Source organism: Phocoena sinus, chromosome 17, assembly GCF_008692025.1.
Source record: "Phocoena sinus isolate mPhoSin1 chromosome 17, mPhoSin1.pri, whole genome shotgun sequence".
NCBI lineage: Eukaryota > Metazoa > Chordata > Mammalia > Artiodactyla > Phocoenidae > Phocoena > Phocoena sinus.
Genome location: NC_045779.1, coordinates 54,140,308 through 54,157,084, shown reverse-complemented (window position 1 = coordinate 54,157,084; position 16,777 = coordinate 54,140,308). Strand labels below are relative to the sequence as shown.

At 34.5% G+C, this 16,777-nt stretch overlaps 1 protein-coding gene and 1 pseudogene across 3 annotated transcripts in view; both read left to right on the top strand.

The window, feature by feature from the left end:
- The window catches only part of CSMD3 (CUB and Sushi multiple domains 3), a 1,083,470-nt gene that overhangs the window by 792,642 nt on the left and 274,051 nt on the right, over positions 1–16,777 (top strand). For all 3 annotated transcript variants that reach the window (XM_032609830.1, XM_032609829.1, XM_032609828.1), the window contains 3 exons: positions 2,700–2,838; positions 6,159–6,346; positions 14,769–14,963. In XM_032609830.1, coding sequence (XP_032465721.1) covers positions 2,700–2,838; positions 6,159–6,346; positions 14,769–14,963 — 522 coding nt within the window. The remainder of the gene's footprint in view (positions 1–2,699; positions 2,839–6,158; positions 6,347–14,768; positions 14,964–16,777) is intronic.
- Positions 15,453–16,137, top strand: LOC116742688 (annotated as a pseudogene).

Genomic DNA, 16,777 nt, shown 5'->3' with positions numbered 1-16,777 from the left:
ACATACAACGTGATATGTGATGCTGCTGTATGTTATCTATGAAAGTTGTTAAGAGAGCAAATCTTAAGAGTTCTCATCACAAGGAATTTTTTAAATTTGTTCTTTAATTTTGTAACTATATGATAAGACAGACGTTTACCAAACTCATTATGGTGATCATTTAAAAACTAAAAAGGATTTTTGTAGTGTGTGGGTAGTGGTACTACTATGATAGGGAGAGCAATGTGATGGTGAGATCTTCCAGCACCTGAAGAATTCAGAAAAGGGGATTTTTCTTTTATAGAGAGGAGTACACAAGGCTGGAAAGAACCAGGTGTGGGGAAGTGAAATGAAAGAGTGGCCCGGAATGCTGCACTCTGAGTCCAGCCTATCCTCAGGAGGGGTTGTGTGCTCACTCAAGGCTGAGGGAGAGCCAGAGTTCAAGGACCTAGAGAAAGGAGAGAAGCTTGACCAAAGTGTGGTTACAAGCAGTTTATTATGATTGATCAGTGAGATCAAGCAATTCAACTAATCATTTGAGTCAAAGAATGGGGATTTTCAGGGTCTATGTCTGGTCTTGTCATAGGAAAATGAGGGGGCTTATTTAAAGGATTTTATCAAAGACCTGATAAGTGAATCTTATCTGAGTCAGATGGTGAAGGGTGGTTCTTCACAGTGAACCCATATAACCAAACACAAAAGGGTGAGGGGATTTCTTAACCATCAGGTAAAATTCAACATTTTCAGTTGAAGAAAAGGGGAAAGGAAATAGGCTAGAGGAAACTTTGTTTTATTTTTAGGATGAAAGAGACTTGAACACCTGTGGACAAAGGGGAAGAAACCAGAGAGAATAAAGGAGACAAATGAACACAGTTCTGGAGAAGGAAGAGAGATTGTGTGATTGAGTCGAGGGTGTTATCCTGATTAATAGGAGGGACTCGTTAAATATTCAGGAAGTGTTGAAGTTTGAATAGGGAGAACTAAAGTTGAGGTAGTTTGTTTAATCATTTGATACACCACAAAAACCATACAGGTGATAGGTAAGTCGTGGTAAATAAATTAAGGCTCAGCAAATAAATATTCTCAGTAGAGTAGGTCATCTACTGTGACTGAGGCACTGAGACAAAGGTAGCAGAGGGTCATGGGGAAATGTATCAATAATAGCAGACATCCATTATTTAAGATGGTAAAAATTACCAAATTCTAATGATGATATTACATATCTAGGCTCAGGCAAAGAACAAATACCTGAAATGTTACCAGAACCAAAATTCTCCTCCTTCCAAAACCAGTTTTATGCTGTCAAGAGAATCCCGTATGCCTTACAACTGAATGGTAAAATTGATCTGAGGAAAGCTATAATTTTAAAACTCAAATAACAATGATGATGTGGTGATTATGTGTAGGAGACGTCATTACATCATGAGAATCCCAATCTCGGTCTCAATCTCTCTCTTTCTCAGTGTGCGTACCTATATTTACATCCCCTCTCTCACACTCTGCCACCAGGGCCCTCCATATCTTAATTTCTCTATTTTTCTGCATCTCCCAACTTTGTGTAATATATTATTTCCTGATCAAGCTGTGTTTAACAGACTCCGACAATAATCCCGTGAAGAATCTAATCTCTGAATTTCTCTGACAATTTTTTGATACTTTCCTTTGAAGTGTTACAGAAACCTTTGTTTGGGCCACAATAATAACAACTGTCTGTTTTCATCAACAAGTCAGGCAACTAGAATTTAAGAATATCCTAACACTCAGTGTAGGAGTAAAGTGCTATAGGTTCTCAGATAGTTATCCATTTTCACTCATTAACTATTATCAAAGCCTCTTCCTCTGTAAATAAAGGTAGCAGGGAAGATTTGAAAATGAGCTAAATACCTCATATTCTATTATCCACTTATTATTAGAGATTTTGTTTTGCTTTGTTTTGTTTCTATCTTTTTTGCAGTAACCTTCAGATTTTTTCCTAGTAACCAGGGTGAAACCATTTTTACTCTTCTTCTTAATGCTTTTCTGTGGGAAGCCGTTGTTCTGCCATGCCGCAGATAACGTGGAAGCCGTTGTTCTGCTGGTCACAGATAACGGTTATCAGGGAGTAGCCCAAAGGCTATGTGCCACACATGCGCCACGACGAGCCAATATGCTAATAAAGGCTCAGAATTGCAACCAATAAATTGTGAACAGCACATATCTTGTTGAGTTAACCAGCCAACCACAGATTGAGTTAACCAGCCAACCACAGGTTGAGTTAATCAGCCAACCACAGGTTGCCACAGGTTCTAGTGCATTATAAAAAGCCAGTGTGAACAAAGCTCGGGGTCTTCCTTCCATCTGTCTAAAACCAAGCTGTACTCCAATAAAGTGTGATACGAGAAGAATCTAGCGTGTGGTGACTTGTCTTTCTGCTGGTCAGAAGAGGCTCGCCGCACTTTTCTTTTACATGAAACAAAATAGTAATAGAAAGGGAAAGAAATATAACTTTTTCTTATTGTTTGAAGCCAGTAAAGGAGCTAAATTCAATGTATGTATGTATGTATTTAGTATTTTAATTGTCTTTCTTGAAAGATAATGCAGTATTTAAGCATCCAGTACTGTAAAAAATCATCTGTACAAAACCTAAACTTTTTTAAATAAGTGTTTTCACAAATACTGATATTATATAGTACATTTTATTAATCACTTAAGGGGTTTTGTTTGTTTGTTTTAAATTAAAGCACCCTGTGGAGGCAATTTAACAGGATCTTCAGGCTTTATTCTTTCACCAAACTTCCCTCACCCATATCCCCACAGCAGGGACTGTGACTGGACTCTCACCGTGAACGCAGACTATGTTATCTCCTTGGCATTTATCAGGTGAGTTCCCGTACATTTCCACATTTTAAAAATCTTTTTGCTCATTTGCTTTAGCATTTCACTAGGCAAATTTTTATTTCTCTACATGACATTTTTAAGGTTTTTGTTGTTGTTGTTTTTTACCGATTTCAATGCTAATATTTTGCAATAAACAGTTTACAAATCCCTGTATAGTAGCACAGATGCCAATGTAGTGCTGAAGGCTACAGAACTACAGATGAGTGAGCATCTTTCACCAGTTTCCAATATAGAGGAGACGTGTTAAAGGTTGAGTAGTTTATTGACTCTCACAAAATGCTATCTCTTTATAACATTTCCTCCCTCCCTGAACTTACCATTACTGTTTCAGAAAGTTCTGTTTGTCCTAAACATAAAGATTAAAAGGTCAGTATTTCAAGGAATTTTTTTCTCCCATATGTGTACCACCCAAAACTTTTTTGAAGTATCTAAATACCCATAGGTGCAGCACCACCACTGGACTTGGGAAGAAACATATTCTACCTACTGTCCTTACTGGTGGTCTCATTAAGTCAAGCTGACAAGAATTTGATGGATCATTTTCCTATACTCTCTCAGCAGAACTTGCCTCCTAATAGAACTTACCATGAGGTGTTCCAAAATTTACATTTGTTATTTAGCAGTATCAGCTGCAGGGTTAGCTTAGTACTGAAGCAGTAGAGGATGCAGTTTCCCGTGTGGCAAAGAAACCACTGAGTTTGAGCCCCAGCTCTGCCGCTATCATTTATGTTACCTTGGGTAAGTTATTTATATGAATGAGCCTCTGTTTCCTCACATGGAGCTAACAGCTGTTTCACAGAACCTGGCCTAACTCTTTTCCTTAAGATTTCAATGGGAATGTTAGGTACCAGCAACTTAAAGCGTTTCTAACTAGAAATGTTCCTAATCTTCAGTGTCCAAGACTGATGTCTGTTGGCTCTAGTAACACAGCCCCTTCTTCTGCTAGCATGTCAAAGGTGCTTGTTATTTATGTAAAATATTAAGCTGAAAAATCTTTCTGATATGTTGAAGCCAGGTTTAAAAAAAGAAATTTAAAAAGGATAATTCAAACTCATGAAAAATTTAAAAAGTAAAAATATATGGAATTATTTCTATAATTTGTAGTGATACATTGATAATTGGTAATAACAAAGCAACAATGATGACAATGTTAGTTATATGCCAGGACCCAGTTATAAGACAGTTTCCTGAAGTAAGTACTACTTTTCCCATTTTTACAGTAGAGGAAATGACAGTACCAAATTAGAAATGTCAGGGTGTATGATACAGGGCTTAGTTTACTTAAAAAATTTATTGTAGTTAATAACTGAGTGGTAGAAGGCTGTATTACATGAAGTGCATGACCAAAAGTTGATTTCCAGCTGTGTCATTTATTATGTGATCTTAGGGAGACCACTGACGTTTTAGGGCCTCATTGGGAAAATGGAAATGATAATCTCTTCCTTATACCAGAGGATTATTGACAAGACCAAGTTAATATTTATGAAAGTGCTTTGTAAAATAGAACATACTATTGGAATATACTATCTTTCCAGTTTTTAAGGAAAAATAATTATTATAGCTAACGTTCTAAAGGTTCCTAGAAAAAGACTGTTTTTTGTTTTATTCTCATTTTCAGAGAAGTTATAAATCAATATTTTGAATTATTTAAACCCAAACTAGAAATTTAAAACAAAAAATACTGAAATTACTATTGTTAAATAGGCTTTTGGCCTTCCAAGGATAGTACATTTAGACTATACTTACTATATCCTTTACAAAGAACTTGTTTCTAGTGATTCTTCCAATAGTGAGATAGGTAAGGAAGTTGTAATTCTCATCGAACCTTAACGATAAAAGACATGACTTTCAGAAAGTTGTGTTTTACCCCAGAACAAGGGTAGTAAGTAATGAAATAAGACCTTAACCTCTGACTTCTGCTACATTACCAAAATTCAGGCCTCATACTCACTGAAAGGTTTCAAGAGTAATTAACTGAATCAGACATGTGAAGCTACTATTAAAACAAAATATAACAATATGGTGGTCCCCCAGTTTTCCCATGTTGCATTGTCCCTTTTATATGGGAAGTTGGTAACCTCTGCATTATCCCAGTCTTTCTTCACCACTATTTATGTGCAAGTAAACTAGCTAGATTCCTCTCCCTTGTACATGTATACATAAAGGATTAGAATTGTGGAAACAACCTCTATCAATCTCTTGGATTTGGAAATAGTATCTCCCAACCTAGCAAGTTTTTTGTTTAGATGCAGAGGTGATAAAACTTGACAAAATAGTTTCTCCATTGATGGATGTTTAACAACGGCAAGGTTTATTGGTTTTATTTTATATCATGAACTTCTTGACTTTTCTTAATGACCCACTTGAGTCCATCCTTTCCTCTGCCACAGTATGAGTTAGGTAATAGACACATGATTACATGTCTTCTGCCTTCTAAGTATGTGGGTTCTATAATCACTATGGGACAATTCTCATATTTTGAAGGTTTTAAGGCAAGTTTATCATGCAAATTTTGCAATATTCAAATATTGATTTGAATAGTTCACATGCTAAAATGTCTTTATTCACACACTAATTTTGATGAAGAGTGTATTGGTTTGATTTGCCTATACTAGGTTCGAAAAGAAGAAAATATATTTACTTTCAGGAAAAAGAATACCTAGTACAATGTGTGGTGCTTTCAGTAATTTAAAAGCAAATTTTGTCTTTCCAACTTTTGTTTGAATCTGACATGTTGAGGTGAATTTTAAAACAGCAAAAATGCTCTTAAATTTTGAAGTTCAAGGCAAACAGTACCATTGACAGAGAAAAGAGAGGTTGCATTTTTATGATGTAAAATATCTGGAAGAAAAAATTTTTTAAATGGTTATTATCTTACACATTTTACTGATATAAAGTAACTTGCATAAGGATATGTAGCTAACAAAGGCAGAAGCAAGTCTTGAACCTAAACTCTGACTCCAAATCCTGTATCCTTTCATCAGCTTATAAACTGTTTGCCTTACAGTCATTTTTATTTCCTATAGACACAATGCCAACTAGAAATATTTGAAAATATCAAGGTGTCTTTTCTCTTTTCCAGTGCTGATTTGATATGCATATTCAGTGTGCTGTTGCCAGGTGAATTTTCAAATTAGCTTATTTTGACAGGGTCTGTTGTTATTTTTAAAGATATTGATTGAATTAATATATGATTATGTGACTATTATGCTTAATACCTTAGTAATAACCATTCCACTTTTTTCTTTCTTTCTCTCTCCCTTTCTTTCTTTCTTGCTTTCTTTCTTTTTCTTTCATTTTAGTTTTAGCATAGAACCAAACTATGACTTCCTCTATATATATGATGGACCAGACAGTAACAGCCCACTGATTGGAAGTTTTCAAGACAGCAAGTTACCAGAGAGAATAGAAAGCAGCTCAAATACCATGCATTTGGCTTTTCGGAGTGATGGATCTGTTAGTTACACTGGATTTCATTTAGAATATAAAGGTAAATGTGAACATTTGATTTTAGCATCATGATTTAAATTTTGAACATTTTATACAGGAGAATAATGTTGTATTAACCATTGTCAGATGTTAGTAATATATGCATTTCTTAATGCAGACTACCTACAATTCAGCTCACAAAAGAGCTCTCACTGTAGACTTTTCCTATGAGTGAGAAGGAAATTAGCATTTTCCTAATTACTACCAAAGGAAATGTATCAGGCAAACAAATAAGCAATTAGTATACTGCAGGAGTTGGCTGAGACCACAAAATATTTCTTAAAAAACAAAGTCATTTTTTGGAAGCTGAGGATTCACTCAAATATCAGGTATTCAGAGACTACTCTCAGTGATAAAGAGAGGACTCACAAAGTATACTACTCACAAAGTATTTTGACAATCATGTTTCAGAAAATGTCAAAAAATATTTAAATATGTCAATATTCAGAATAGGGTAAATTGTGATGATAACATTTTAGAATATTTCTGTAAGTATTTAAATGAATCAATATTACAATGCTATGGATATTTATAAATATATTTTTCTTAAGTTTTATATTCAATGACTATAAGGACAAATTAGATCTTAGTTGTTTAAAGTTAAAATTTATTTTTCAGTAGTTGAGTCCATAAAGGACAAACTGATAAAGGGATCATTTGAGTTCTGAAAATGCATACTTTGAATTTATTACTTACTGCTTAGATTTTCTTGTTTTTAATTATGAAATATTTTCAATAGCTAAAAATTATACAGAATAGTAAAACAAACTTCAAAGTATTTACCATCCAACTTGACAAACATGGTGCCATATTTGCTTCAGATCTTGTTATTCTTGTTTTAATAAATATAATATTACATATACAATTGAAACTCCTTCTGAATTTGCACTGGGAAGAAGGGTTTGTTTCCTCAGGGCTGTCAAAGGAAGTCAAGATAAATTCCACAACTTCCCATGGCATGCATGGCATGGGTTAAGGAAGGCTTTCTTAGGGAAAGGAAAAACAAGTCAGCCGGAAACAGTTGTTTGGAGCTCTCCAATATGTCCATCATTACTTGGAAATGCTTGCCAGAGCAAGGTATCTGCTCAACACTAACATGGTATGGACTTCATTCTGATGGAAAGATTGAACACTCTATGGGTCTCTCATCTTACAGAGCAAAGTAAGAAAATGGCCTGCTCAGTGGGAGAATATATGAGCTATTTGCTACCAAACAGTAAGGATTTAAGGTGCCAGCTATTTATTGGGGTTGTATGAAAATACTAGCTGCTCCAAACTAGGGGATCATGGGAAAGCTTAAACTTTGTGACTGTGGTTTAGGAAGCATTGGTCTTATGGAGAGCTGAACTTGAGCAACATGCCAAAACTCTCCCACTGGAAGAGGCATATCTTAAATTTGTTTTGTGGCCTTTTATATGGTCAGTTTTTATGCATGTTCCCTGTGTGCTTGGAGAAAAGAGTGTCATTCAATTTATGGGTGCAGTTTTTTATATATATATACTCATTAAATCAAGCTCTCTAATTATATTTCTCAAATATTTATGCCCTTGCCATTTTTGAAAAATCTGCTTGGCCTAGCAATTATTGAAATAGGGCAATCTATTATAATTCTTAATTTTTAGTTTTTTCTTAAAATTCTAGTGATTTTTGTTTTATATATTATGGGAACCTATTTTCAAGTACATATATATTGTATTTTTCTCATTTTTTGATGTACTGAGTTTATTTATATTTATTCACTTTTTTGATCTTATTTTGAGCTTTCTACTCCTTTTGCTTTTTCTAGCCTATCAAAATTTTCTCCTTTTATCAAAGTCATATCATTTCTTGATATTTTATTGTTCACTTATTTGCTTATTTATTTAATATACACACTCCCATTGATGCCACTAAATCCCTACATATATACTAAAATACAAGCTTCTTAAGAGCAAGAACTCGGTTTATTTACCACTATACAATGAGTGCCTTAGAATAATGCCTATACATTGTAATTGTTTGGTAATTATTTAACTGATTGATTTTGAGTTGCTTAAAGAGGTGTTTTCTATTTTAAGTCAAGACATAATTAGAATCATAACATTATTGAAATGTAAGAAACCTTAGAGACACATTCATGTCCTGCATTTTACAAATGAGAACTTGGCTCTTTAGGAGTAGCTACTTATATCTGCAAGATGATAGGCTTATAAACAAGACCTGTTTAGGAAGAAAGGAAGGAAGGGAGGGAGGAAGGGAGGGAGAAAGGGAGAATGGGAGAGGGAGAGGGAGAAAAAGAGAGAAAGAGAGAAGAAAACTGTAAGCAAGTCAGTAAAGCTAGGTTCTATTGTGAATTAGTATTTAATAAAACATTTCCAGAGATCCATAGGATAACAGACACAGGAAGAATGCCACAAATTCTACCACACTCAGGGCAGATGGTGCTAATGTGTTACAGCATTCTTTCTCATGGAAACTGAACTTGACTTCACAATCCTTTCTCTACATTCCAGGTAGCCATTACTAAATCCATGTAATTTAGCACTTGAGATAAAACCTACTTGCCATATCTCAGCTGAATGTATTTCCCTTCGTGTTTCCTGTCTTGATCAATTTCCATGTCCCATTATTTCCAAAAGGTTAAGATTTATGCTGCCATAGGAAAAGGGACACCAATGCAATGTTTTTTTAAATAGGACAATATTTATTACTCATTATGTAATACTTTATTCTAGTTACAATGATTAACTCTTTCAATATAGTATCTCTGTCTTTCCCTTTAGCAGACACACTTATAAATGCAAAAAAATGTTAACCAATAGCATTATGAGATAAGTATTGCTATCCCTATTTTACAAATGACGAAATTGAGAATCAGATTGTTAAAATGAATTGCATAAAATGACATAAATTATTACTTCCAATAAGAGTAAAGGCAAATAAAAAATATAAGAGTACAGGCAGAGAGAAATACATAAGCATTCCATGAACTATAATTCTTCTCCTTGGACCCTACAACTACTCCCCACCATCCTCAGCTACTACACCAGTGCCCACTTACACACAATTTCATGAGGTCTTATTTTTATACTCCAGATGGTATTTCTTTACAAAGTTAGTGCTGAGTTTATGATACTCTCCAAATCCAACCTAATTAATTTTCTGGACTGGCCCTCAAAATTCTCATCTGTAGGGAAATTCCATCTCCCACTTCAGGGTCTCCAGGATCTGTCTTTTCCTATCAACCTCCACATTTCTTAAAAAATGTTACCTCTTTAATAGTCTAGTTCCTTAAAGCTAATAAATTAGTCTTTATGTTTATTTCTGCCATAGGCAAACAAACATGTCCGAATTTTCAAGATAAAATGTGCACCCCCAAAATGAATTGACGTATAACTGGATGTCCTGGATAGTAAGAACTATTCCTCTGTCATTTGTAATTCATGTTATATACTTTGGCTCTGTTGATTTCTGTTAGCACTGAAAAAGTAAAGCTTTTAAGTCCTGACTTGCTCTAAATAATGGTATTAGTAGGTCTTTATTTAAAAAGCCATAGGTCCAGCACCTACCTCTATTAGAGCTCACACCAGAGTATAGTTGCCATTGCTTGTGTTCATACCTATCTATTCATCTCCCTCTTGAAGATAGACTAAATCTTATTTCTGTTTGTTTGCAAATACATAGTAGTTGTGCAAAGCATTTGAACAGTGAACAAATGCTATAGTCAAACATCACAAGTACACAGGCTTGCTAACATGAATTCTAGAAGGAATACCATTTTACATTTACACAAAGCAAATGGTGGATATGCTCCAGTGTTGTAGACAGTAGTAAACTGGAGCAAAGAAGTAGACGTTTGAAGGTAAGGGGAGATGTTTTGCTAACTTGAAAGCAATGTCCCCAAAGAGTTTAAATCAGTCATGTCTCCATTTATCTTAATGTAATTTCAATGAGATACAATATTAAGAAATTCATACTTGGATATGTATTTTATTTTAAACAATGCTCTCTTTTGCACTGTTTTTGTATTAAGGCTATTTTAAATGATGTCAAGTATGTTTTAAATATTTCTAATTATAATATTTAATAAATGTGACTCATAGTAGTGATATCTGTGTTATTTTAACAAAATATATTATTTACATGAAGGAGAGAGAATATATACAGTCTTGTGCTACTGAAAGGGACCTCCTGGCAGCTGGTGTTTTAGCTGATAAGGGATGTCAATTTATATGCAGCAAAAATCTGCAGTGGCAGACTTAACAATGGTTGTTTATATACGGCATAAGTTAGCCACCTTCTCCACGAACCTTAACGTATCATTCGTTACTTTCTAAATTAACATATGACTTTAAGGTAAGATACATCTTTTCATAGAGCAACCTATTACATTTCAGCTTTACCCTGAGGTGTTCTGCACCACTTGTTTAATTTACATTTTAGCACTGTTTTCCAAAATAAAAGAGATACATGTGTGGTTTATATTTATTTTCAAAAAGCACCTTGGGAAATCTGGCCCTCTGTGAACTATGGGTCTGCCAATAGAGAGAGCCTCTCGGGACTTATTATGATCATATGAGGGGACTACAATGCATACACAGCTTGAAGGGAGTTTAGCTCTGGGAGTTGCTGAACTCATCCTAGAAGGTATTTGCCCATCTGCTCTATTCTGTAAATAAAAGACAGTTGAATATTATATAGTGTGGTCACTTCTCAAAAATAAAAATAATGTATAACTTATTATCCACAGAATAACACTATTCATAATAATGGTCCCTTCATGAGTATATACCTCTAAGTGGGAATAAACTTTGAAGTTTATTGAAGACTAAACTTTAACAGTAAAAATATTTATGGTTCGGGGCTTCCCTGGTGGCCCAGTGGTTGAGAGTCCGCCTGCCGATGCAGGGGACACGGGTTTGTGCCCCAGTCCGGGAAGATCCCACATGCCGCGGAGCGGTAGGCCCGTGAGCCATGGCCGCTGAGCCTGCGAGTCCGGAGCCTGGGCTCTGCAACGGGAGAGGCCACAACAGTGAGAGGCCCGCGTACCGCAAAAAAAAAAAAATATATATATATATATATATATATATATATTTATTTATTTATTTATTTATTATTTATGGTTCTTATTAGGCCAGAAAAAAGGATGTATTTATAAATAAATCATTAAGTGTGAATTGAACAAACATTATTTAATTATTGTCATGCCTGATGCAAAGTATGATAAAAACTTTATAATGATATAGATATTATCCTTATTATAATAACATCTGTAAGTCTTTATTAATAAAATGAAAACAAGAACATAGTAAAGCTTTAATTTTTCCCATTGGACCTTCTTCAAGACACATTTTTCAGCGTTCTAATGTCAAACTTTTTCATTAAAATAAGCATTTACAATACTTTAATTTCATGTGGAAGAAATTCTGAAAAATAATTTTTTTGTAAAAATGAAAAACAAATCTATAGCTAAGATATAAGCTCTATTGCTTATGATCACTTCTGTCTTCCAGCAGACATCATCTAATATGCTTTATTTGGAGAATATAAAGCAAGGGGCTCTTTTACCTGGGATCTATTCAGTAGGCAAATTACTTTTATTCATAAATTTTAATGATTCATAAAATGAATTATTCATAAAATAGATTATTTTATTAAATTAATTATTCATTAAAATACTATCAACTTGTCTGCCTCACATTTTTTTTCTAAAACTAAAATCATCTTTCCATCTGCTTCCTAGTCCTTTATATAAGGATTCTCCAGATGTTCTCAAAATTTCCAGATGTAATTGCTGTGGCATACAGGGAAATAAACAAGGGCAGTATTATTCATAGAAAGCTATTCATAGAAAGCTAATCCTTTAAATTCAAGGATTTAAAGCAGTATGTAAACATAATAATGAGATAAATGACTACTATCAAAATGAGGCTAGCAATATAAAATTATTACAGAAGAATATTTTTAATTTGTCAACCATGTTTCCCTTTCCTCCAAAAGTAGGAGGTTTGTATCATATTACAGATTCACTGATATGTCACTGAAAATTTGGGGAGAACTTTAAAGAAGTTTTGAAAAAAGCAAACTTTTCAAAAGATGAATGTTAGGCAGTTAGACTTGTCAAAGAGATTAATCCTTTTAAATAGTAATTTCAATCCTTTTCTCTCAAGGGATTTAGTTCAGTTTCATGAAGGACAGCTGTAAGTGTTACGTTGCTGTTCTGCCTAAAAATTACATTGTGTTTTCCTGCTTATTTAAGAAAAGGATCAATGTCAGGTTTTATTCCTAAAAATTAAACAAACCAACCTCTGCAACACCAAATCCTCATGCTTAGTGACCAAAGAACCTACTGGTTCTTTCCTTAAAATAGTATCATATGCATATTTTATCTGGGAAGAAATATAATTCCTTGGGCTGGGGAGCAATTTTTTATTGAGATCTGAATATGATATATGAAATACAAATTTCTTGTGCTGGTGTGTGTATGCATGCTTGTACATGCCTTTGGGAGATCAAGTTATTTAGTTTTGGAGTGAAGCTCAGAAATCAGGTTTATCGGACTTACAAGCTCTAATACAACTTCCCCCTTCATGTCTCTCATCTCCCTTTCACCTAGTCTGCTCATTACCCTTCAATGCTCAGGTTAGATGTCAGTTCTTCAGGAAGGTTCTGAATGCTTCTCCTTATGCAGCACACATCACAATCACAAATATTTATTTAGTTATTTTCTTTATAGACTGTAAAAGCCATGAGGGCTAGAATATTTTTTCATTGTCCACTGCTGTATTTCTGGTGTTAGTTGGATAATGGACTCTTAAGTATTTATTTGTTGGAAAGAAGGAAGGAAAGAAAAAAAGTGGACCTTTTTAATTCCTCTGGTATTCTAAATATTAAAATCATGTAAATGTTTGTTTCCACCATTTCCTCTTTTTTTTGGGCTGCGTTGGGTCTTCGTTGCTGCACACGGGCTTTCTCTAGTTGTGGCGAGCAGGGGCTACTCTTCACTGCGGTGCGCATGCTTCTCATTATGGTGGCTTCTCCTGTTGCAGAGCACCGGCTCTAGGTGCCAGGGCTTCAGTAGTTGTGGCTCGTGGGCTGTAGAGCACAGGCTCAGCAGTTATGGTGCACGGGCTTAGTTGCTCTGCGGCATGTGGGATCTTCCCGGACAGAGCTCGAACCCATGTCCCCTGCATTGGCAGGCAGATTCTCAACCACTGTGCCACCAGGAGAGTCCCCCACCGCTTCCTCTTTAGTTGAATTCAGAGAAGTCTACTGAAGTATTTTTTCCTAAAGCATAAATTTCTCATCATTTCCTATAAATGTTGAAGCACTTTGAACTCTGCAAACTTTAATGAATGGAATAAAAATATTTTTTCTGTTAAAATAAATCAGATTTTGATATATTATAACAATATGATTTCTGTAATAGCCAAACACCAAGATATTGTTGACTTAAATTCCAGTGATTCCACAAGTCCTATCCAAAGATACACCCACCTCCTGAATTCCCATTAATATAAATTCTAATGTAGAAAATCACATTTGTTATCTTGAATTTGCAATGGCCCTTACATTGCTCATCTCTCTTATTTCTTAAGCAATCTATAATAATAACAAAATGGAAATATTAAGGTGTTACCCAGATCTGTTAACAACACAGTGTTCTACTACTTTTTTACCAGAATGGATGAACTGATCTGTTTCTCTACATATTTTCAAAATATTCTCTCAGTCTCTCTAGTTTACTACCTGGGTCCACAGAAGACAGTTCTTTGTTGTGAATGGACTTTACTTTTCAATTTGTCTGTTACTATTAGCTTTGAAAGTTATTGGCTTTGACATAGACTCTCTGTCCAAAAAGATCATGGTTTGGATATTATAAAGATTTTGTTACTCTGTTTTAATGGGCAGACCTCTGACAGAAATGTGGGGAATGAGGTAGGTTAAGAGAAATGGTATCAGGGCAGAGACATAGGGGCTTTTACTTTCTTCATAGTGATGAACTGAGATCAACATAGGCAGTAGTACTGTATCTATGTTCAGTCACATGGAATGAGTGTACATCAATTGGGGGGAAGATCTTTTAAATAATGAAATATTAAATAAAGAAATAAGTTCTTTTCCAAAATAATTCATTTAAAATACTTATGCATGGATTATAGCACATAATTTATAATAAACCACAAAACCCTGTTTGACCATAAATATTAGATACTGATTTTAATGAAAAGACCAATGAAGAATTTTATCTTTTACTAATCAATGTGAATTAGCAAAACGTCAGATATGGTTAAGGACTACTTTGTACTTTGAGCCCTCAAACAGAGGCAGAAAGGGTGTTGGTGCTTTCTGTTTTATCTAGAGGTAGAAATGAAGAAATATTAAAAGTTTCATAGAATATTGTATTTTAAAGTAACTAATTTTATATCAACATTGTTTTACAGCAAAACTCCGAGAGTCCTGCTTTGATCCAGGCAACATAATGAATGGCACCAGACTTGGAATGGATTATAAATTAGGGTCAACAGTCACCTATTACTGTGATGCTGGCTATGTTCTTCAAGGTTATTCAACACTCACCTGTATCATAGGAGATGATGGAAGACCTGGATGGAATAGAGCCTTACCAAGTTGTCATGGTAAGAAAATACTTTTTGGCTGAGTTTTTATTATTAGAAAGAATTAAGAAATGTTTAAACCTGCTTCTGTTTTTTTTTTTTTTAATCAACCATTTAAAACACAGTCTACAAGTGTGGTATAGGCAATGCAGAGATTTTATCAAGGATTTAAAAATTGGATTCTGTAAAGAAATGGTTTTGAAAAAATGCTCATATTCCCAGGTGTCTCTAAAGCAATGTGCACGTTATAGTATGCCAGCTCTCTGAGAGCAGGGATATTGCCTCTTCTGTTCATTTGTGTGCCCTCAGGATTTAAAGGAGTACCTGACACTTCAGGTACTCAGGAAATACTGACTGAGTAAATGAGGAACAGACACACTGAAACTGACATTTCAACAAAAGTAGATAAATGCAATAACAAATATTATCAAAATTCAGTGATAAATCTTTATCTGAAATAGGGATATAGAAAAATAGACGCTTTTCCTAAGAATAGGTTGTCTAAAAACAATGACCAAATTGGAGCTACTCAGGCAGCTCCAGCAGCATGAGGAAGACCCAAGGGCACAAAAAGATGGAGAAATACCTAAAATTAGTTTCAGTAACATAATATCAGATATGAACGTTGCCAGATCTACTACAGCTAGAGTTACTACAAGACCAGTGCATCAGTTTCAGCGTGCTGAAGGACCTGACAATGATCATAGCCAGGAGAAGATCACTTATCCTAGAAAAAAATCTTAGGAAAAATATATTCAAGAAGAGACTTAATATCTTTGAGATTAAGGCAGTTAAAAGAGGCACCTGAAACAGAAACATCACCTTCACTTGGGATATGGAATTTGCTAAGCAGTTAGCCACAATAAATGAACAGCCCTTTCAGAATGGTTTTGAACAGATGACCTAGTGGACAAAAGAAGGGAAACTGTGGGAGTCCCCAGTTAACAATGAAGCAGGTCTTAATGATGATGGTTCAGAAATTCATGGATATATATTTCTTGATAAATAACTGGAGGATTTTCCAAAATAAGGGCCAATCCACCATTTCATAAAGCTGGTTTCGAGTGGCCTTTCCAAAAACCCATATCAGAGTGTTACACAGAAGTGGAACACAGAGTGGTTTAAAAATTATTTTAATGAAAAACAAGTCATTCTCAAGGAAAGTTACGTACAACTCAGTTGCAGACCCTGGTAATTTTAACTTCAAGCTCTTGGAGATGGGTATTATAACTAAATAAAACAATTTTACTAGTAAAAGCCTAATACTGCATGTTCAAAAATCACATACTTATACATAACTCTATTTTTTTTTTGGCTAGAAAACCAAGTTTTTGATTTTTGTTTTCTTTTGAAGCTGAAATGTGCAGTGTATCAAAATTAAGGATTTTGACAAATCTAAAAGTCATGTGACATTTAACAATTGTATTGAATCCTCAAATCTTTGGCTTTTTCATTTATATCTTTTTAATTGATATCCCATTGCAATCAACTTTGCTAATAAGCACTGTCATCTTATTGGTAGTCTCACTGTTGCTAGTGAATCAGTTACACATATACATATGTCCATTCTTTTTTAGATTCTTTTCCCATATAGGCCATTACAGAGTACTGAGTAGAGTTCCCTGTGCTATATAGTAGGTCCTTATTAGTTAACTATTTTATATATAGTAGTGAGTATATGTCAATCCCATTCTCCCAATTTATCCCTCCCCACCTTACCCCCTGGTAACCATAAGTTTGTTTTCTGTGACTCTATTTGTTTTGAGATAAGTTCATTTTACCCTTTTTAAAGATTCCACGTATAAGTGATACCGTATGATATTTGTCTTTCTTTT